The 22,875-nt window shown below is 41.2% G+C and overlaps 1 protein-coding gene and 1 pseudogene across 1 annotated transcript; one reads left to right on the top strand and one right to left on the bottom strand.

The window, feature by feature from the left end:
- The first annotated feature begins 2,370 nt into the window (after nucleotides 1–2,370).
- Nucleotides 2,371–3,621, top strand: LOC100942217 (annotated as a pseudogene).
- Nucleotides 3,622–20,831: 17,210 nt separating this feature from the next.
- Nucleotides 20,832–22,343, bottom strand: GJB6 (gap junction protein beta 6). Its single transcript, XM_003796685.1, has one exon. The coding sequence runs from the start codon at nucleotides 22,329–22,331 to the stop codon at nucleotides 21,546–21,548; it is 786 nt and encodes a 261-aa protein (XP_003796733.1). The 5' UTR covers nucleotides 22,332–22,343; the 3' UTR covers nucleotides 20,832–21,545.
- Between the last annotated feature and the right edge of the window lie 532 nt (nucleotides 22,344–22,875).

The following is a 22,875-nucleotide window of genomic DNA, read 5'->3' as shown; positions in this document are numbered from 1 at the left end:
TGCTGAATATTGTCCAGGCAACAGGTGATCATCTGAGGTATGAGATGTTAATCACAGTGCTGATACAGCTGTACGAGATGGAGACTGGAGGCCTCTGCTGATTTCTCAGACCCCACAGGCTTGGGAGCCCAAAAGTCTCCTCAGCCCACTTATAAGACATTCCAAACTGTGAACCTTGGCTAAGCAGAATCTTTTCAAGGAAAGCACTTATCTCTGGGATCTCTCCCGGTGTGGCTGCCCACTTATCCAGTGTGCCCAAACCAGTCTCACTCTATGCCCCTGAGGGCCAAAGCTGTGATCTGCCAAACACTTAGATCTCTGCTCTTCCCCAGCGTCTCAGTCCCCACCTTTGGGCAGCTCAGTCACTAGATTACTCGCCCAAGGTCTCTCAGCCCATCCCTGCACTGCAACTGGCAGGGGCAGCTCCACCACAGAGGCTATGCGGACAGCCCATAGCTGAACGATATTAGCTCCTTTCTGGCTCAGCAACTCAGTCCGGGGCCCCAGACAACGTCAAAAGTGGTCTGCACACCCACCCAAGATCTCCCAAGGCATTTCAATCAAGTCCCCAAACCCCCAAAACAGCCCACAGGTAAGGCTTTTCCTGCTTGCAGTCTTGCTATTGCAATGGTTACAGCTGCAGGTAGCCTCCTACCAAATAAACGCACCTACCACTTGCCAGTTTTCCACTGCTTTTGTCCTCCTCATTGGGTCTAGAAGTCTCTCGCTGACTGTGTCACCAAAGGGAAGTTTCTGGGCAGGTCCCACCAGCCAGAGATGCCTGGAGTCTTTTCTCCCCAATCTCACTGCACTCGGTTGCACAGAAGCTGTTACTCAGCTGCCATGTTGCTCAGAAGCCCTCAATACTGTAATATTTTCTAACTGTGGTTGACTGTGAGTAACCGCAGCCACAAGAAGTGAGACCATAGCTGGGCATGGTTGCTCATGCCTGTAATCCTAGCACCTTAGGAAGTCAAGGCAGAGGGATCGCTTGAGCTTAGGATTTCAAGACCAGCCTGAGCAAGAGTAAGACTATCTCTACTAAAAATAGAAAAACTAGCCAGGTGCGATGGCAGGAGCCTGTAGTCCCAGGTCCTTGGGAAGCTAAGGCAAGAGGATTACTTCAGCCAAAAAGTTTGAGGTTGTTGTGAGCTATGATGAAACCATGGCACTTTACCCAGGGCAACAAAGTGAGAGTCTGTCTCAAAAAATAAACAAACAAACAAAAAAAAAATGAGACCACTGATAAGAGGGAAACTACTGTACCAAAAGAAAAAGAAGAAAAAAAACAGAGAAAAGAGTGTTGAAGATGTAACATAATTGAATGACTAATTTAGATTGGGTAAATGACACACGAAACCACAGAAACATAAATAAGGAGTCTTTGGGTACAATCCAATGTCACTGTATTAATTATTATTGATAAATAATTCTTGATATTCTGAAGTGTCCCAAATGTCTCATGTTTATTTTATGGTTTAATTCTATATAAAGTTAAATACTTTTAAAATGCTATTATTTATTTATTTTGATTTAGGGATAATGTAAGAGTAATATGATTAGGTTACAAGGTTTGCATTTGTTAGGAAAAGTTTAAGTTGTATTTGAGTCCTTCGCCCAGGAGGTGTGCCCCCACTACATTGTATCCATTAGGTGGGGACTTACTGAGTCCCTTTCCCCTCTTCCTTCCTCTTCCCTTCTTAAATTTAATTGTTTTTCCTCTCAGATGGGCCTGAAGAAAGTATTTTTAATCCCATTCTTCAGAAGTGGAACTTGAATCTCAAGGGTCAAGACACTACTAAAAAAACACAATAAAGTAACACTTTTATTAATTTCTTTTGTGTCTTTTTGGAATCTGTGTGTGATTTTAACCTGTGTAAACATTGATAACTTTTCTTCCCCCTTTCGCTCAAAAGCTAGAGTATTTGACAAACTGTTCTACATGTTTCTTTTCTTATAAAAAGATTGTGGGGATCTTTTTACGTTAAGTAAACAGTTCCTCATTCTTTCACGTGGTTTTGTAGTACTTCTTCATGTGATTAGATAATTCACTTAAAAATCCTTTTTTTGAGGGGGGCAGCACCTGTGGCTCAAGGGAGTAGGACGCCGGCCCCATATGCCAGTGGTGGCAAGTTCAACCCTAGCCCTGGCCAAAGACTGCAAAATAATAATAATAATAATAATAATAAATAAATAAATAAAAATCCTTTTTTAGTGGGCATTTGGACCAATCTTTTGCTATTGCAAATAATGCTGTGGCTTCTGCTTCCTGTTAACACATAGACTGCAAAATATCATTACACCCGGGGCTAGCAAGAGTTTGGCGGAGGGCGAGGGAGCCCGGGCCTAGACTGGAACAGGACCCAGACAATGCTGGGGAGCGGCTGCCTGCATCTCTGGGCACACCTGTGCCACCTGCGCAGGGGCCTCCGGCGCCCCGCCCCGCCCTGACCAGCCGCCGGAGCCTGACCTCCTGCATTGATCCTTCCATGGGACTGAATGAAGAGCAGAAAGAATTCCAGAAAGTGGCCTTTGACTTAGCTGCTCGGGAGATGGCTCCAAATATGGCCGAGTGGGACCAGAAGGAGCTGTTCCCAGTGGACGTGATGTGAAAGGCGGCCCTGCTGGGCTTTGGGGGGATCTACGTGCGCACAGATGTGGGTGGGTCTGGACTGTCCCGGCTTGATACCTCCGTCATCTTTGAAGCCTTGGCTACAGGCTGCACCAGCACCACGGCCTATATAAGCATCCACAACATGTGTGCCTGGCTGATTGATAGCTTTGGAAATGAGGAACAGAGGCACACATTTTGCCCACCGCTCTGTACCATGGAGAAGTTTGCTTCCTAAGGCCTCACCGAACCAGGAAGCGGGAGTGATGCTGCATTTCTTTTGACCTCGGCTAAACGACAAGGAGATCATTATATTCTCAATGGCTCCAAAGCCTTCATCAGTGGTGGCGGTGAGTCAGACATCTATATGGTCATGTGCCGAACAGGAGGACCAGGCCCCAAAGGTATCTCATGTACAGTTGTTGAGAAGGGGACTCCTGGCCTCAGTTTTGGCAAGAAGGAGAAAAAGGTGGGGTAGAACTCCCAGCCAACTCGAGCTGTGATCTTTGAAGATTGTGCTGTCCCTGTGGCCAACAGAACTGGGAACGAGGGTCAGGGCTTCCTCATTGCCATGAAAGGACTGAATCAAGGAGGATCAACGTTGCTTCCTGCTCCCTGGGGGCTGCTCATGTGTCAGTCATCCTCACCTGAGACCACCTCGATGTCCAGAAGCAGTTTGGGGAGCCCCTGGCCAGTAACCAGTACCTGCAGTTCAAACTGGCTGATGTGCAACAAGGCTGGTGGCCTGGAGACTGATGATCCGCAATGCGGCGGTGGCTCTGCAGGAGGAGCGGGAAGATGCAGTGGCCCTGTGCTCCGTGGCCAAGCTGTTCTCTACGGATGAATGCTTCGCTGTCTGCAACCAGGCTTTACAGATGCATGGAGGCTACAGCTACCTGAAGGATTGTGCTGTTCAGCAGTATGTGCGGGACTCCCGGGTCCACCAAATTCTTGAAGGAGGCAATGGAGTGATGAGGATGCTGATCTCGCGCAGCCTGCTGCAGGAGTAGCACCTGCGGGTGCGTTCTCGAGTGGCCTTCGGTGTCTGCTGTCCATGTTGAGGGCTGCCACGTGGGCCTTTCTGTTCCAGATGAATCATGGATTAGACTGGAGGGCTGAGCGCTTCCAGCATAGGACATGCTCTCTGTGTAGGCGCAGCAGAGTCCTCAGTGGAACTGGAGGAGCTGCCCTGATGAGAAGTGTCACAGGAGAACAAACTGCCTTGTTTTACTAATGCCAGGAAGGTGACAGGTGAAGATTCACCATCAAACCAAAGACCTTTCTTGGATCCACATTGTCTGCATTTTGCTGGGTCCCTGGATCCTTCTTCTAGGAGCCTGGAACTTGCATGGAAGCTCTTTTGATTATACAGCAAAGGCGTCCTGGGGAAAATGGAGGGAGAATGTTCTCTTGTCTGCTTCTGTTCTCTGTTGCACAGCTGAGCATGCAAAGGGTTTCTCTGGACAGCACTCCTCTGAACGTAAATCATGATAAAATGAGTCTTTGGGAAACTGCTCCTGAGCTGTGATTTGGGGTTTCTTTCCACTTCTGGACTACTTGAGTATCAAGGGCTGAGATTATTTGGAATTTTGAATATTTGTGGTCTTTCTTTTTTAGAAGCCTGTAGTCTAGGATTGGGATTCAAGTTTTGAATGGGTTATTCAGTCTAACCCATCCTGATAAGTACTTTCTGAGTGTTTGTTTCCTTTTATGAATTTGCTCCTTCCTCTTTTAAAATACTTTTAATCACTACATTGACAAATAAATTCTACCCCTTTCTGTATAAAAAAATACATATATATATATATCATTACACCCATGGTAACAATAGCAAGAAAACTGATAAAATGAAAACTATACTATAAAATGAAACTGGGAAAACTATGACAATTACTAAAGACCACTGGACAGAATAAGCTTTGATGACCTGATTTTCAGGGAGTGAGAGGGAGCAGAGAGTCACAGCTGCCCTGCAAGAGGCTGACTTGTCTGTGAGACGTGGAGAAGCAGGCCTCAGCTGATGAACAGGGTTGAGGAAAAATCAGCCAAACCTTTGATAACAGTGTGGGCTTTAGATGGATTTGAAATTAGAAGTGCCCCAAATGCCAAAATAAATTGTTTAGCTCAACAACCAGCCCCCAACCACCAGGATCTTATTACAAATGTAGCAGTAGAAGGAGGGGTGGAAGGCAAAGAGAAGCAATTTCACAGGCTTGAATTTCAGAGTTATATTGGAGTTGAATGTAAGGCCAGCCAAAATAATGTAACATCTCTGTCCTAGCCTCCTTTCAGCTCATACACTAGAAAGACCAGAGAGACCACTCACTTCATAGTGGAAGTGTAGGGAATTGAGGTTAGGCTAAGGAGTAAAAGAGAATGTGCTCAATTTAATTAACACTACAGCTCAGTCTCATCTCGACCTAACTCTTTTTTAAAAATCATTATTGGGGATTCATTGAGGGTACAAGAAACCAGGTTACACTGATTGCATTTGTTAGGTAAAGGCCCTCTTACAACGGTGTTTTGCCCCCAAAAGGTGTGTCACACACCAAGACCCCACCCCCCTCCCTCCTTCCCTCTCTCTGCTCTGACTTAACTCTTGATAAAATCTGAAAGATCAGATTCTCATACTAGCCACCTGGTGAAGAGAAGAGGACTTAGACTCACTGGAAAAAACAAAAAACAAATAAAACCCTCCTGAAGCTTCTTCCACATCCAACGTCCAGCATTCAGTAAACAGTTACAACGTGCGTGAAGAAACAGGAAAATGAAACCCATCATCATGAGAGAAGGAAACAGTCAAGAGACTTAGACTCACAGGTATATTAAAAGCAAAAGAGAGGGGAAAAAATAAAGCAAACTCAAATTGTAGGGAAGCTGAAGTGGCTATACTATATACAACACACCTCAAAGCAAAGAGATTACCAGAATTAAAGAGACACTTCAGATGATAAAGGGCCATTTCATCAAGAAGACATCAATCCTAAATGTATGTCCACTAAATAACCAACTAAGATCCAAAATATCCATAGATGGATAAAAACCAAACAAAATACACAAAGGCAAAATTGAAAGCACCAAAGGAAAATGCCAATTCACGTTCATAGTTATAATAACTGAGTCATTGATAAAAGAACATGAACACAAAAGTCAGTGAGAATAGGGCAGGGAAGATCTAACCAATACTGTCAACTGACTTGAGCTCATTTACATTTGTAGAATGCTGTTTCCAGGAATACACATTCTTTTCAAGTGTATTTGGAATGTTTGTGGAGAAAAAACACACTGAACTATGAAACGAGTCTCAATAAATTCCCAAGAATAGAAATCACACAATGTATATTCTATGGCCATTGCAGAATTAAATTAGATACTTATATATCTAGAAAATGCCAAATGTTTAGAAATTAAACAAATAACTCATGAGTAAAAGAAAGAATTATGAGAGACATTTAAAATCTTTTAAATGGACAAAAATGAAAACATGAATATCAAAATTTAGAGGATGTACTTGAAGCAGTGCTAACAGAAATTTACTATTTAAATGCATATATTAGGAAAAAAAATTAAAATTGATTATCTACATTTCCATCTTATGAAGTTTGGAAAAAGAACAAATGAAACTCAATATAAATGTACAAAGGAAATGATGAAAGCTTTAAAAAAAATCAATGAACTGGGGCAGCATCTGTGGCTCAAGGAATAGGGCACTGGCCCCATATACTGGGGGTGGTGGGTTCAAACCTGGCCCCAGGCAAAACTGCAAAAAGAGAAAAAAAATCAATGAACTGGAAGGTAAATAATAAAGAAAATCAAAGCCAAAACTTAATACTTTTTACCTTCATGACCTCATCTAAACTTAATTTTCTCCCAAATCTTCCAATTCCAAATATTACCACACTGGGGGGGGGGGCAAGGGGGAGATGCAGGGTAGGACCTCAAAGTATGAATTTTGGAGGGACACAATTCAGCCCATAGCATTTCTAGCAACACTAAATAAGAAAAAAAGGGAGAGAGACATAAAACATTGTTAGGCATGAAAGAGGAAATCACTGCAGCTCCCACAGACATTTAAAATGTTAATAGAAAATGTTAACAACACTGCGTAATATATATAATAGATATGATAACCCTGTCAATACATTTAATAGCTTTATTGAAGTGGACAAATTTCTTGAAAAACAACTTACAAAATGGATAAAAAATTATCTGGTAAGAAAATTGAATTTGTTACTAAAACTCCTTCCCACAGAGAAAATTTCAGAGCCAGAGACCTTCACTGGTAAATTCTATTCATATTTAAATAATAAATAATACAAATAATACTCTAATCATTAGCCTGGTACATATATCATTATATGCTTATGCAGTTACTTCTGTAGGACAATGTCTCCAAACTAGATTTGCAGAGTCAAAAAGTATGTATTAAAACATTTGTTTTAATAATTTTGATAGATATAGCCAAATTGCCTTCCATGGTGGTAGAGCCAATTTACATTCCTATTAGCAATGAAAGCCTGTTTTTATACAACTTTGTCAATGGATTTATAATAGTTTTAAAAGTTTATTAAAAATTGCACTGCTAGTTATTAAATGTGTTGATGCTACTAGAGGATTTTTCTCACTGACCGATTAATTACTTGGTCTTTTATTTTCAGAACATATATGTCTCCTTTTTACTTCTTTGTACCCTTTCTTTTTTTCCTTGTTAATTACTGGTGCAAAAATTTAAATTAAGATGGCAAGTTGGGATCAGTATGTGAAGTCCTTGGAAAGAAGTATGTGAAAGATATTTTTGGAGACCTGCATTAGAGATCACACCTCTACCAATCTCTTCCTGAGAATATGTTTTATGAAAATCCTCTGACTAGTAGAATTGTTGGTAGTTTTGAGTTTTATTTCACTTACAGTAACAGAGTGACATAGAAGAAGGAAAGGAGAGAGACAAAGATATATTTGATAATCATTTTTTCAATACTCAGGAAAACTTCTTAAGAATATATGCATGTCTTGAATTTAAAGAGACTAAGACACTAAACAGTATTCATTCAGGTGACTTTGATTCCTGGCAACATGTCAGTAGGACTTGCCCTAAAATTTCTCCTTCCCACCTAAAATATAATAATTCTCAAAAAATATCAGATTAAAAATCATGACAAGTAGCTAAGTGAAATAAATGACAGGGAAGTTTGAAAGTGCCAGAAATGAAGGGAGAACTCAAGGTTGGCACTGTGAGTAGTAAGTGGAGAATGGATCGGAATGTGGAGCCTAGAGGCTCATGCTGGTGTTAACTTCCTCCTTACAGGATTTATTTTTGCTTCTGGAGGTTGGGTTAGGGGAAGTGCTATTAATCCAATTAAGGATTAAGCTGATTCAAAGTTTAGCTTCAGTCTTAAGTGTCTTATTTCTAGGTACTCTTTGTCTTACGAATCTGTTTTGATGTCCAGAATGAAAGATTGGGGTATTTACTTCTAGTTTTTGTTTGTTTGTTTGTCCGATTTTTATTTTACAAGTTGATAAATGTCTTATCTCTTTGCTCTTCCTTTCTCTGTGGGACCTTGGCCCTTCAAGTCCTTGCTACTTTGGTATCTCTCTGATGCTTTCAAACAGATGTTTAGTTTATGCTGTTCAATTTCTCTCATGTTTTCAGCAGTAGTGTTTAACTTAGATAAACTAGCCCACTGTTATTGAACCAGAAATAATCTGCTTGTTATTTAAAATTATACAGCAGATATGTTAAAAATTCTCATCACACGTTCTAAATGTTTTGATTTTCTTTATATATACTTTGACAACATTTTAGAAATTTTTATTATTTCAGATGATCTACTATATGAAACTTACTTAGGACAGTCTTATAAGTTTTTTCTCTTTAATGAGTATAAAATCTCTTTCACTGAGTTGTGAGGTTTGATAAAAATATTGGTATTTTGGTAAAATATATATTCCTATTTTTAGCTCTTAATGATGTGACTTTTGAGCATCACTTTTATCCAGTGATTATGTTACTAGTAATCATAAGGCAGTGCTTTTGTTGAAACAATAAAACTGCATTTTATTTCTGAAATACAAATTACTAGTGATTCTTGCACAATATCAGAAATCTTCCAGGTCATTCTGATTTCTTTTGGAGTACTAGGGGTTATTCTAAATTCCTTTTTTTGTCTCTTACAGATTCTGAAGATTGCTGCTTTTGATACTTAAACATTAAAAATTATCCAAACTCTGTTCCTGAGGGATTATTTTTAATATTTTGTTGTAGGTTTCTGAATTTATAAATATAAGCCACTGCTCCTTTCCTACTCACACAAGAATGACAACTTATTCATGAGTAATCAAAAACCAAAAGTACGTAATACGAAGAAAATGACAGACTGGTGATCCTCTAAACCACAAAGCCCTGCGTGAGAGCACCTACCACAGCCAGGCTGTCCCCAGCGACAGGGACTGGGCTGACAGAGCTGCAGGACTTCTCAGGTGTCACTCACCCATTTATTTGTCAAAGGTCTTTGTGATACTCTAGGACAATTAGCTAGAACTGTGAGTTTATAATAGCATTTGCAGTATATTATTCATTATTTTTACTTCTCTCTTTTTACAGTTACTATTACATTATTTCCAACTAGTTTGGAAGCAATTTGATAATTCCACAGGTAGCATGGCTATTCCTACAGTTAAAAACAGCCCACTATTTAGTGATGGAGTATTTTAACGCACAGAAAATTTCTTTTAAGGGTAAATTAATTCTTTTTTATCATTTAAAAAAATGACAAGTAACAGATAATCAGCAAAAAAACCCAGACAGTACAAAATCGGGTAGAATAAAAAGCAAAAGTCATCCCGCTTCTCTTCCTATGAATGGGTTAGTATGTGATCATCCACTCTTTCCTCTGTGCTTTCTCTCACACAGCCTCGGGTTTGTGTGTGTGTGTGTGTGTGTGTGTGCTTGCCCTGCACAAACGGGGGCAGAGCGCGTGCTCTGTCGTATCATGCACTGCAGAGCTACCTGGTTCTGTTTAAAGCCACCTACCATTCCATAGCATAATTCAGCTATAATTTGTTTAACTGTTTCCCTATCGATTGTGAGAAAATTGTGATGGTGGAAACAGTGTGGACTGGGCTCCCCTACTCAGATCCTGCACTTGTCATTTTTTTAAATCATAAAAAAGAATTTACCCTTAAAAGAAATTTTCTGTGCATTAAAATACTCCATCACCAAATAGTGGGCTGTTTTTAACTGCAGGTCTAGCCATGCTACCTGTGGAATTATCAAATTGCTTCCAAACTAGTTGGAAATAATGTAAAAGTAACTGTAAAAAGAGAGAAGTAAAAATAATGAATAATATACAAGCCAAGACAGCCTGGCTTGCACACCCTGCAGTCTACACGGGTCTAAGGTATGTTCTTCTTCACATAAGGGAGTCAATGTTTTGCAAATATTGATACTAGCTAACATCCCTGGGTTTTTCTTTAATAATGGATGTATACATTGCTTCCATTGTTTTACTATTAGAAATAGTTTTGCAAACACATCCTTATTTTGGTATCTTTCTGCACTTGAGTGTTTCTGTAGTGTAAATTTCAAAAGTGGGATTACTGGATCAAAAAATATATTTTCACTTGTGGTAATTCTGCGGATGTGAATTTCAGAGGAGAAATTTCTGTGCTGACTGAGGAGACAGGTGGTAGGTAGAGCAGGTCGGGTGCTCCTGGAAGGGGAAGGGGACCTTTGGCGGGTCACATCGGACCTGGCCGTCGTCCACCTCCCCACTAAGCCTGAGTGCTGGGATGTGGTGTTGAGGACAGGACTTCAGACAGCATCTGGAGAAAGGCCTTGGAGAGCAGCCGAGCCTCTGTCCATGCCCCTTCCATTCCCCTGTCCCTCAGGCGGTGTGACAGGGAAGAGTCAGTGACACCAGAATTTGAGTCTTTGCTCCGCCTCTTCTCATGCTGGTGGCCATAGGTGGAGCACCTCCGCCATCTGACATCTGAGTGAGGTGGCTCTGCTGTCAGACCTGGGGTGCCAACACCGCCTGGGTGTAGAACACGCAGAGCTCGGCCTACATGGGGCTGGCAGGGCCCGTGAGCAAGTATGATTCCCAAACTGGAGAGATTCTCTGTGTGATGGAGGAAGGAATCATAGAATCATAAGGGACAAGGGACAGCTGGAGCAGGAGGGTCCACCTTTATCGGGATGTGCCAGCAGCACCCATGTCCGGGGCCTCCTCAAACCTGGGCTCCGCCACTCGGCCAGAGCAAGTCAGGACACTTTCCTGTGTGATGGGCTTAGCTCCTGACCTTTTGTCGGTATCGGAGAAGATAAGTGAGAACATTCTGAAAGAAAGGAGAAAGAAGATAGGCACAGGGAACAAAGCTAAGGAGCTGGCAGAGAAAGGAGTGAGGTCTGTAGCACCAAAGGGAGAGACACCGATCCGCCGCCAAGGATAAAGACGGAAAGGGGATCCTAAAAAGTGTTTATCAGAGGCCTTTAATGTGGTTTCCTTTGTGAGAAGAGGGACGGGCTGACCATAGGGTGCTTGAAAGGACGACTTATCCGACCCCTGGAGACCCGGCGCTGGGGAGTCCTGGGCTGGGCTTGCAGACGCTCAGGCGGGGCGGTGGCGCTGAACGCGGGCCCCAGGGCCTCTGCCCCATCCCTGTATGGAACAAGTTGCTGAAAGGACAAACTCCTGTTTTGATTCCAAGGGCTGAAGAGAGTTTATAGCGTTTATACACTAGTTTTTGTCAGCCTGTGGCTGGACGTGACATGTTGTAGAGGTTTGTCCAGAGTGGAGCTATTTCCAAGAGGAACAGCTATTTTCAAGGGACCTGCGTGAAATGGCACGTGTCTGGGAGTGTTTCTGAAGGCCAGCGGGAGGTGAGGATCTCCTACATAACTTTGAAAATGCAGAGTCCCAGGCGGGCCCCAGACCAGCTGCGGTGGCCTGGGAGAACCACTGCATTTACCTCACCGGGTCATTCCCAGGCACACCGACATGTGACAAGTTTGCCTGCTCCATAGGGACCGGGAATGAGGCTGAGTGTATAAAAGTCAAGTCTGAAGTTTGTTAAAGTACAGATTTCTGGGCTGTCAGACCAGAAATTCTGGGTTAGCAGATTTGGGGAGCCATGTGTGGAGGTTTCTATTAATTTAGTCTTCATGATCTTGTATCTGGACCTAGTGTTTGCTGTGGACTGGATGTTCACGTCGTCCCCAAAGATCACATGTTGAAATCCTGACTCCAATGTGGCTGTGTTCAGAGGTGGGGTTTTGGGAGGCCTTTAGGTGGAATGGCCTCTGTACCTTATAAAGAGATCCCGGAGACCTCACTGCCTCTCCTATATATGAAGACACAGCAAGCAGGCCCCACCTGTGAGCCAGGAAGCAGCCCTCACCAGATATTGAATTTACTGGTGTCTTCTCATGGACTTCTGGCCTCCAGTACTGTGAGAAATACATTTCTGTTGTTTATAAGCCATTGAGTCTGTGGTATTCTGTACAGCAGCCCGGGAAGACTAAGACAGCACTATTCTGAGAAACGTGCTACAGGAGAAACTTAAGCTCTTGACCCCATTAGCATTACCTCCAATTTAGGGCTGTCTGTCTTCTGCTTGTGTGAGAATGTGGCGTATGGGGAGGAAACACAATGTGGTAGAATTTCAAATCTCAAGCATCTGGTAAGTAGGTTAGAGGCATGGCACATTTTTAGTCAAGAGAATCTCTCTGATATTAATGTTGAAGTCAAATATTAGTCCTTGATGAGTTCTGGCTGGGTGAGCCCCTTCTGTGAACAGAGTCTAAAAAACTATTCATTGATCTCTCTTGGGGCTGAAAGTTGAGCAGGTGTAGTCAATTCTCCTCTGGATTCCTGCCTTCCCTTTTCTAAACATTGAATAGTTGAATAGATACCGATTACAAGTCAGAACAGACCATCTCAGGTTGTATTAATATGTTTTGAATGGGAAACTAATCTCTTAAGTTATTAAGAGATGAATGAGGGCAATGTGGTATAAAAAGAGATAATTTCTTATAGCTTAGTGCTAGCCATAATTTAAAATGCCACATTAATCCCAAATCCATAAATTTAAAAGTTAGGTTAGGTAAAAGCGAGACATAAATTATTTTGGTCTGTCTAATAAATCATACCTAGAAATAATTTAGGTTAACAAGTATTATTCCTTCATGTTTATGAGGCTGATTAATGAAAGTATCTCTGCTGTCTGTAGCACATGTATTATCTCTAAAAAGATTCTTGGCTATAGTTTCACAGTTAATTTTATTCTTCGTCTTGTTGAGTTTTTCCCACTGCACTCTGCCATCTGAATGGTCTCAAGGCATTCTGTTACTTCACCAACTTTTTTCCCTTTTCAAATGACCTGAAAAGGCCTTGGCCAGGCCACTGTGTTCCTCCATCAGCATTCACCTACGTACTCCTTGTGGGTGGGAGAAACCATGGCAACCACAGTTCTGGCACTCAGGGAAGTTGCTCACAGGATTCCAGAAAGCTACCCGTGGGTCTCCTACAGTAAGGAAGCCAAGGAGCCGTCTTCCTTTCTCCACAGCCATGCCACACATTCAGGAGGAAAAGGATTGACATCCCAACCCCAGTTGGTTCAAGATCCATTTACTGGTGCTCACTATGTGAAGGACCACACTGGGGCCAGGGCAAAGGGCATGAGATAGGCTCTCCTCTGTCCTGGAAATAGCGGGAGAACTTTGGAAAGCACAAACACTTAGAGCGAGCCTGAGGAGGAGGGTAAGGGGAGCATGGAACTGCACAATGCAAACAAAATTCTAAAAATCATTTAAGCAAACCACAGAAATCCAGGAAAAAGAAAACTGAAGTGAAAAACAGGCATAACAAAGGAAAACAAAAAATAAAACAGCAGACTTAACACATTAAAATATCAACAGCTACATTAAATGCAATTGGTTTAAGCATACCAATTAAAAGAGATCAGCAGAATGAACTAGAAACCATGATGCAACTATGTGCTGTCTGCAAGAAACTCACTTCAAATTTAATGATATAAGCAGGATGACAGTAAAAAGATGGAAAAAGATATATCACACAATCATCAATCAAAGGAAAGTTGTGATGGCTATATTAATATTGGATAAAGCAGACTTCAGAGCAAAAAATATTACTAAAGACAGAAAGAGACAAAATATAATTCCAGAACTGTCAATTCATTAAGAAGACATAACAATCCTAAATGTGTATGTGCCAACAATACAGCAGAAACGTACATGTAATGTGATGAAAAAACTAATAGAACTGAGAGGAGAAACAGACATTTTCACAAGTATAGTTGGACACGTCAACACCTCTTCTTAACCACTGGTAGAAAAAGTAGACAGAAAACCAGCAAAGACATGAAAGAATTTAGTAACCCCATTGACCAACAGAACCTGACATTTGACCCAACTTGACCCAACAACAGCAGAATATATATTCTTTGCAAGTGCCCAAGGAGTATGCACCAAGATGAACCCATATTCTGGACTATTTTAAAATGTACTCCTGGTTTGTTTTAATCAGATAAGACATGCAAACATGGAAATGACTGTTCTGAAGGAAGAGGTTTTGACTTACAGCTCTCTAGAATTAGGAGGCAGAGTGCGTCATGTAGGGCTGCACGGAGAAGCCCTAGAGGCAGTCAGGAGGCAGAGCATTGAGGGGAAAATGTGGGCAAGAGTCTTTAGTGTGGTTTCTATAGGAAAAGCAAGGAAAGGCTTAGCAGGCTTAAGACTGGCCAATTTGAACAATATTAGTGGGCTCTGAGGTTTAGGAGCATTTAGGCGTTGTCTCCAGTGGTCTAATACCTGGCTTGTGATTAGGGCAGGTGGATAGAGGCCTGGAATGTGAGAGGGCTGTGAGGAATGTGACTGAGAAAGGGGGTGGCTTGGGCCTGGGGTTTGGGTTTGTTTGTTTGCATATGATTGTTGCACTCCCAGGGGAGTTGTTTGCTATTTCTAGGGATTAGCTGACCCTGGGAAGGGAAGTCTCCTAGGTTTAGCAAGGCCACAAATGTTAACCTCAGAATAAAAAGACATGCTTAAAACACCATGAAACAAACCTCAACACACTTCAAAGTATAGAAATAATAAAGTGTATTCTCTGACCATGATGGAAAGCAAAGAAGGACAGAAAGATAAAAAGAAAGTGTCTGAACACTTGAAAACTAAAACATACTTCTAAAGAAATCATGGGCCAATACATTGTACCAAATGAAAATTAAAAAATACAACATATCAAAATTTGTTAGTACAGCTGAGGGAGTATTGATAGGCACATGTATGGCACACTGAATGCATGCACGAGTAGAGAAGAAAAGACTCAAATTAATAATCTAAGTTCTCACTCCAAGAATCTAGGGAAAGAAGAGGAAAATAAGCCCAAAGTAAGCAGAAGGAAAAAAATAATAAGGATAAGAGCAAAAATCAGTTATGCTGAAAGCTAAAAAAGAGTGGAGGAAATTAATGAAACAAAGAGCTGGCTCTTTGAAAAGATCAAAATTGATGAACCTCTAGGGAGGGTGACAAAGAAAAAAAAAAAGAAAGAAGGTACAAATTATCATGATCAGGAATGAAACAAGATGTATCACTGCAGACCTTGGGGAGATCAAAGCAATAATAAGGAAATACTAAGAACACATATAATTTTTGCAACTTAGACAAAATGGAATATTTTCTCAAAACCCACAAACTACCATAACTCAACCAATATAAAATAGATGATTTGAGTAGCCCTAGTAGTATCATATTAGGGAAATTGAATTTATAATTAAAAATCTCTCAAGAAAAGAAATATCCAGGCTCAGAGAGTTTTGCTGGAGAATTCTCTCAAACGTTTAAAGAATCACTACCAGTTCTATTCAATGATATTTTTCAGAAAGTAGAAGAAGGGGGAACATTTCCCAGTTAATTTTGTGACTCTAGTGTTACACTGACACCAAAACTGGACAAAGACAGCACACACACAAAAGACAACTACAGATCAATTGTAGTTATAGTAATTTTATATAAAATTATTCATAAAATAGTAACATATACAGTAATATACAAAGAGAAATACATACCTTGACCAAGTCAGTTTCATTGCAAGGATGCAAGGGTGGTTCATTGTTAAAAAATTTGATATAATCTGCTATGTTAACAGGCTAAAGAAGACCACATGATCCTATCAATTCATGCAAAAAACTTTTTGACAGAATTCAACACCCATTTATGATATAAAATTCTCAAAAGCATAAAACAGAGACAAACTTTCTGAACTCAATGAAGAGCATCTACAAAAAAAAAACTATAGCTAAGATTATACTTAATGATAAAAGACTGAGTGTTACTACTGTAAGACTAAGCTTCACTTAAAATCAGGAACAAAACAAGGATTTCTGCTTTTACCATTCCTATTATTCACAGTGCAGGAAGTTCTAGCCAGTGTGATATGGCAAGAAAAGGAAATAAAAGGCATATGCACAGGAAAAGAAGAAATAAAAACTATTCCTATTTGTAGATGATATAATTGTCTATACAGAGAACTCTAAGAAATCTACAGAAATCTCTTAGAACTAATAAAGGAATTCACCAAGATTGCAGGGTATAAACAAGCAAACAGAAATAAAATTTATTTCTATATACCACCAATGAACATGTGGATAGTGACTTAAAATACAATACTATTTTCAATCACTCCAACAAAATGAAATACTTAAATGTAAATCTAACAGAACATTATTTACGTAAGTTGTATGCTGAAAACTACACATTGCTAATGAAAGAAATTGAAGAAGATATAAATGGAGAAAGTGCGTTTGTGGATAGGAAGATCCAACAGAGTAAAGATATCAGTTCCCCCCAAATTGATACACAGGTTTAATGCCATTCCTATCAAAATTCTAGCAAAAATTTTCATGAACATAGGCAATATCATTCTAAAATAATCCCATATAATGGATCTACTCGAGTAATAGAAAGGCAAAGGAACTAGCATAGCAAAAACAAGAATAACGTGGGCAGAATCACTTTTAGCAGATTTCAAGGTTTCTTATAAGCTGCAATAATCAAGACCGGTAGGTGTTGGTGGAGAGATAGACCTGAAGGTTAACAGACTGGAACAGAGAATCCAGATAGAGACCCACAAGCCAAGTGTAATTGGCTTCTGGCAAGGATACAAAAGCAATTCAGTGAAGGAAATGTCGCCTCTCTTGTCAAAAGATGCTAGAGCAACTTGATATTTTTCTACAGGCAAAAAATAAAAAATAAATAAAAATAAATAAATCCCAATTGAAGTCTCAGACCTTATATAAAAATTAACTCAAAATTTAGACCATAGATATAAAAATAAAGTGTAAACTTTTGGAAAAAAAATACAGAATAAAATCTTCAAGATCTGGAGCTAGGCAAAGAGTTCTAAGTGCCTGTTCAGAAAAGGAAAAGCTATAGAGATGTGTTTAATTTGTATTAAAGCCACCAAGTAAAAAATACATATATATTTGCAAAGCATGTATCTGTCCAAACTAGTGCCTAGAATATGTTGTTTAAAGAACTCTCAAAACTCAACAGTGGAAAGACAAACAATCCCGTCAGAACATAGACAAAAGACAGGAAGAGGATGTAGAGAAGACAAATAAGCACACGAAAAGATGTTCAACTTCAGTTAACTGTAATTAGGGAAATTCGAGTTAAGCACATCTGTCAGAATGTCTCAGACAAAAAGTAGTGACAGTATGAAGTGTTGGCGAGGTAAGGAAAACTTGGCCGTTCATCCATGGCTGGTGGGAATGTAAACTGGTGCAACTACTCTAGAAAATGGCGTGACATTTTCTTTGAAAACAAGCACTATAGCTACCATATGGCCCAGCAATTGGGCTGCTGGGCATTTACCATAGGGAAATGAAAACTGTTGCTCACCAAAAGATCTGTAATGGGAATGACGTATTGTCCACATAAGTAAAAAATGAGAAGCAGCCAGCACATAACTAACTTCAAAAGACTACATGCTGGAGGATTCCTATGACGCAACATTCTGTAAATGACAACATTATAGAAATAATGAGCAGATTAGTGGTGGCCAAGAGTTAGGCAGGGGCTGTCAGGGTGGCATGGGAAGGAGCTGGGTGTGGAAAACATGAGGGGTCCTTGTGGTGATGGAAATGTTCTCTATCTGGACAGTAGCAATGGCAGTTTCCTGGTAGTTCTGTAAGACATTAGCACTGGGAAACTGTGCAAAGAGCACACATATCTCTCTGCATCATTTGTTTTGTCTTTTTTTTTTTTTTTTTGTAGAGATGAAGTTTCCCTCTGCCACCCAGGCTGGGGCGCAGTAGTGTGATCCTAGCTTACTGTAACTCCCATCTCCTGGGCTCAAGTGATTCTCCTGCCTCAGCCTCCCAAATAGCTGGGATTATAGGCACATGTTTCTGTGCTCTGCTAATTTTTAAAATTTTTGTAAAGATGGGTTCTTGCTATATTGCCCAGGCTGGTATCTAACTCCTGGCCTCAAGCAATCCTCTTGCCTCTGCCTCCCAAAGTGTTGGGATTACAGTTGCGAGCCACCATGCCTGGCCTCTGCATTGTTTCTTATGCCTGCATGTTATTTGTTATCCCCAAATAACAAGTTTATTTATTTTTTTTTTTAAAGAGAAAGAAACATTTATAGGACAGTTGTGGAATTATGAACACCGGCTGTAGTTTTAGTATGTTGGTGGCATTGAGTTTTTGTTTTAAAAGATAAGTCTATAAATATGAGAGAGAAGCAGGTGGGGGCTGGTTCGGAAAACGAGTAGTGATGAGCAGATGAATGTGATAATAGGCATGTGGGATCCTTAGCAGCAGACAATAACATGCATGGAGCTGGAACAGACAGAGTGAAGTCATTGACTTTGGAGGCAGTCAGGCCTGATATGAATCTTGGCTCTGCTACCTATTAGCTGTGTGACCTTAGGTAAGTTATTTAACCTCTCTGAGCCTCAGTGTCCTCATCCATAAAATGGAGCTAATATGTCATAGGGTAACTGTACAGATAAGCCAGATTGCCAAGGAAGAGTGTAGGGTGAGGGGTAACTTCACGAAGGGAGGAAAGAAGAAAGGGAGAGAAGCCAGAGCAGGAGAGAGACATGCAGGTGGAGGTGGGGCAGGAGACCTGAGGTTGAGCCAAGCAGTATCTTAGAATCCAGAAAAAGATTTTTAAGAGTGGTAGGAAGATGATACCTGGGAAGAAGCCATCAGATTCAATGTTCAGAACATCACTGGTGCTGATACAGGCTGGGGTTCAAGGGTGGGGGCCCCAGATCCAGAGGGGAGCTGGGGAACAAGGAGGTGGTGCCCTCTACTCTTAGAACATGATGATAGCCCAAGACAGGTTAGAGGTCAGAAAGAAACAAAAAAGGAAGAGGTTGAAAATAACAGAGAAAGGAGGGTTGTTTCCATATCTTGGCTGTTGTGAATAGTGCTGCATTGAACATGGGTGTGCAAATATCTGCTTGAGATCCTGACTTCAATTCTTTTGGGTATACGCCTCAAAGTGTGATTGCGAGATCATATGGTCATTCTATTTTTAATATTTTGGGGAACTTCCACGCTATTTTTCATAGTGGCTGCACCATTTTACATTCTCACCAACCCTGAGCCAGGTCTCCACTTTCTCCCTATCCTCACGGTCACTCATCTTCTGGTTTTGTTTTGTTTTTAGTAATAGTCATCCTCACAGGTGGAAGGTGATAGCTTACTGCAGATGATGAATGAAGAAAGTGCGGTGCATCTATATAATGGAATATCATCCAACCTTGAAGAAGGAAGTGCTGCCATGTGCAATAAAATGGATGAACTTGGAGGATGCTGTGTTAAGTGAAAAGAGCCAGTCACAGAAAGACAAAGGCTGCACGATTCCACTTACACTCTATAGTCAAACACACAGAAGCAAGGAATTCATAGTGGTTTCCAGGGCTGTGGGTGAGGGTGGGTTTGGGGAAGTGGGGAGTTACTATTCAGTGAGTCTACAGTCTTAGTTTTGCTGGTAGGTGCAGTTGTGTTATGTAGCCTCCTGCCTGCCACTAACAGCACATACTGTGCACTTCAAAATGTGTTACAAGGCTGGATCACATGTTAAATGTTTTTGTGACAAAAAACAAAGGGGCACAGGAAACTTTTGAAGGTGATGGATATGTGTATCACCTTGATCGTGGTGATGGTATTATGGGTGTTTTCCAGGTTCCAACTCATCAAATCAGACACATTAAATATGTGCATTTCTGTGTAGATCACTTTTACATCAATAAAGCTACTTAAAAAAGGAGAGAAAGAAGGGAAAGTTGTGGAGTCCTGAAGGAATGTAGTGGGAAGGGAACCCCCTCCACGGGCTGTTACCAGGCCTGTGCCAAGAGCCCCTGGCATTTCTCTTCCTGTTTATGGGGGTCACATGATAGCCGTTCGAACAGCTTCTTAAAAAGAAAGTAACATCGCAGGAGAGCTAGGAATGACGAAAGCTGATGAGATTTCTTTTTAGGGATGGTGGAGTTGTGATTTTGTTTTAAAACATCCTTGGTTTTTATAGGTGGGTACTAAAATACTTGAGTTTGTAAGATGTCTAGGATTTGCCTTAGACTGTGAAGAAAATGAAAACCACTCTTTGGTTTTTCTGGAGATGCCAAAGGAGGCGGTCCTTTGGGACCAGCATGCCATACCAAGTTGTCACATGTGTGCACTATTCACTGTGATGTCCCCGTGGGCAGAGGCCGCATTCATTGTGTCATTACTCCCAAGGTGACCAGTCTGCACTGGACTCACCCACATCCACACTAAAGGTACCTGTGGAAATGCCTGGGGAGAGAGCAGGTTCCTTATCTATGGATGGGAAGCTGCGGGCAGTGCTCTGTCACCATGGACTGGACCAAAGGACTCAGGGAATGGGTCCTTTGAGGTGTGCTTTGCCTGAAGGTTGCTTCAGACCTCCTGAACCTCCTATCAAGGCTGAACTGACCCAGCAGACATCTTCCTACTGTCCTGCAAGCAGCCCACCCTTCTCTAAGCCAAGCACCTGGCAGACGGCTACCAAGTTCAGCTTGTGTTCATTTGTGGTGAGGATGCAAGAACTCCCATTGATGTCCTAGACCCTCCACACACAGTGACGGGTGACCTCCCCAACAAAGGAGACCTGACCAACAAGTCACACTCTAGGGATATGATGGGGGATGGAGCAGAAACGACAATGCACACGAAGGCTTAGGCAGGGACCGAGCTTTATTGAGGCAATCACACTCACACTTCAGTTGTTCATGATGATTGGCAAATAGGCTAGTTTGAAAAAGCTTCCCCCTTCCATACTGCCCCTCTACATTCAGAAAGCAGTAAAAATATATAGTACAGGGAACACGTTCCACCTTAAGAGTGTCATGACAGTTCATAAATTTACCAACAGACAATGCAAAACAATTATTTACCCTTTCTAAGCTCAAAATTCAGATACTTGTGGTACAATTTTAAAACTAACATTGTATGTTTTTTTCAGTCATTATAAAAATACTTTATATAAATTCAAAGTCAGAACTAAAAACATTCAATCCTATAAAAATATCTTTTACCCATAAAAGTACCAATTTCTAGATAATTGTTCCTTATCAACAAGGGTTACTAAAGTTTCAGGAAGTACCCACCATGTCAGACAGTCCACTTAAAACCAACGTGTCAAAGTGACTTCAAGGCTCAGTGTCAACCAGTCTTTTGTTTTCAGAGATGAACCCCATATTTGATTATGCTGCATATAAACGGCACGAGTATTCTACAAAAAGTTAATGCAAGTATCTATTTACCATGAAAGTCATGTATAAAGACAAACTCTTCATCCTAGGGAAGGAAATCTCAGGTTGGCATTGCCTTCTGGAGAAGGAAGATGTTTTGCTATTGACTCAGCTACATTTTACCTGGAAATGTTTAACTTGGAAAACCTGTGATTGCATTTTGGCCACTATCTGAAATCAGCTCATTCATTTCATTTTGCTTACTCTCTTTTAGGGCATGGTTGGGGTGATTTTTTTGGGTCTGTGCTCTTTTTGATCTCCTGAAACATACTTTTAGCAGCAGATAACACAATTTGGCCACATTAAGCAGCATACAAATCACAGATGCAGAGATCATAAAAATGGTGAACACAGTTTTCTCTGTCGGCCTAGAAATAAAGCAGTCAACGAGGTTGGGGCAGGGCTCGATCCCACATTTCAACACCCAGGGCAGGTGGTACCCATTGTAAAGGAAGTAAAACACGTACATAAAGGAGGCCTCAAAGATGATTCGGAAGAAGATGCTGCTGGTGTACGTCCACCACAGCGACCCCTCTATCCGAACCTTCTGCTTTTTAATGTCCTCTATGTCTTTGAATTCATTCCTCTTCTCCCCTCGCTTGAATTTTCGGGCAGTTTCATGCCTGTAGTAGGCCACGTGCATGGCCACCAGCAGTGCTGGGGTGGACACGAAGATCAGTTGCAGGGCCCACAGCCGAATGTGGGACACTGGGAAAAAGTGGTCGTAGCATACGTTTTTGCATCCAGGTTGCAGAGTGTTGCAGACAAAGTCTTCCTGCTCATCACCCCACACTTCTTGGGCAGCCACCACAAGGATCATGACGCGGAAAATAAAGATGACTGTGATCCACACCTTCCCAATGCTGGTGGAGTGTTTGTTGACACCCCCAATGAACGTGTGCAGGGTCCCCCAATCCATAGTGCCTGTTCACTCCTAAATAGACAGAAGCGAGCATCGGTCAGTAAGTGGAAGGTGCTTTTGAACCAACATAGGGGCACAGTGATACTACAGACTGAAGCAAATTTCTTCTAAAGTAGGTTGTGATATTTTACAACTTCACCTCCTCCGTTAGTGGGAGGTGGTTTCCTGATGAGGAATATCTACTCTAACAACATCCTAATGTTTTTCTCCAGAAATAACTTTTTTTGAAGGTGGGGGCATTACGATCATCTTGATTCAACTGAATTTAGATTCTGTATGAGGCTGCTGTTTGCCCTTCACCCAGGAGCACGAGTGAACAGATTCATTCACTAAGTAAATACACATCTCGTCAGACTGGCTCTACCCCGGGCTCACAAGGCTTCTGCAGTAGACTTTATTTATGAAATGGCTATTCAAGGAATAAAAAAACCCCTCATTCACGGGAATGACATAATCTGGTTTGCCCAGCACGCTAAAAAGGGAAAAGAAAAATACTTACTAGTTTACTTTATACAGTATATTTATACTTATTTCTAGCTTG

Source organism: Otolemur garnettii, unplaced genomic scaffold (assembly GCF_000181295.1).
Source record: "Otolemur garnettii isolate 467f Iridium unplaced genomic scaffold, OtoGar3 scaffold00106, whole genome shotgun sequence".
NCBI lineage: Eukaryota > Metazoa > Chordata > Mammalia > Primates > Galagidae > Otolemur > Otolemur garnettii.
The sequence above is the reverse complement of the archived record's forward strand: the minus strand, read 5'-3'. Positions and strand labels throughout refer to the sequence as shown.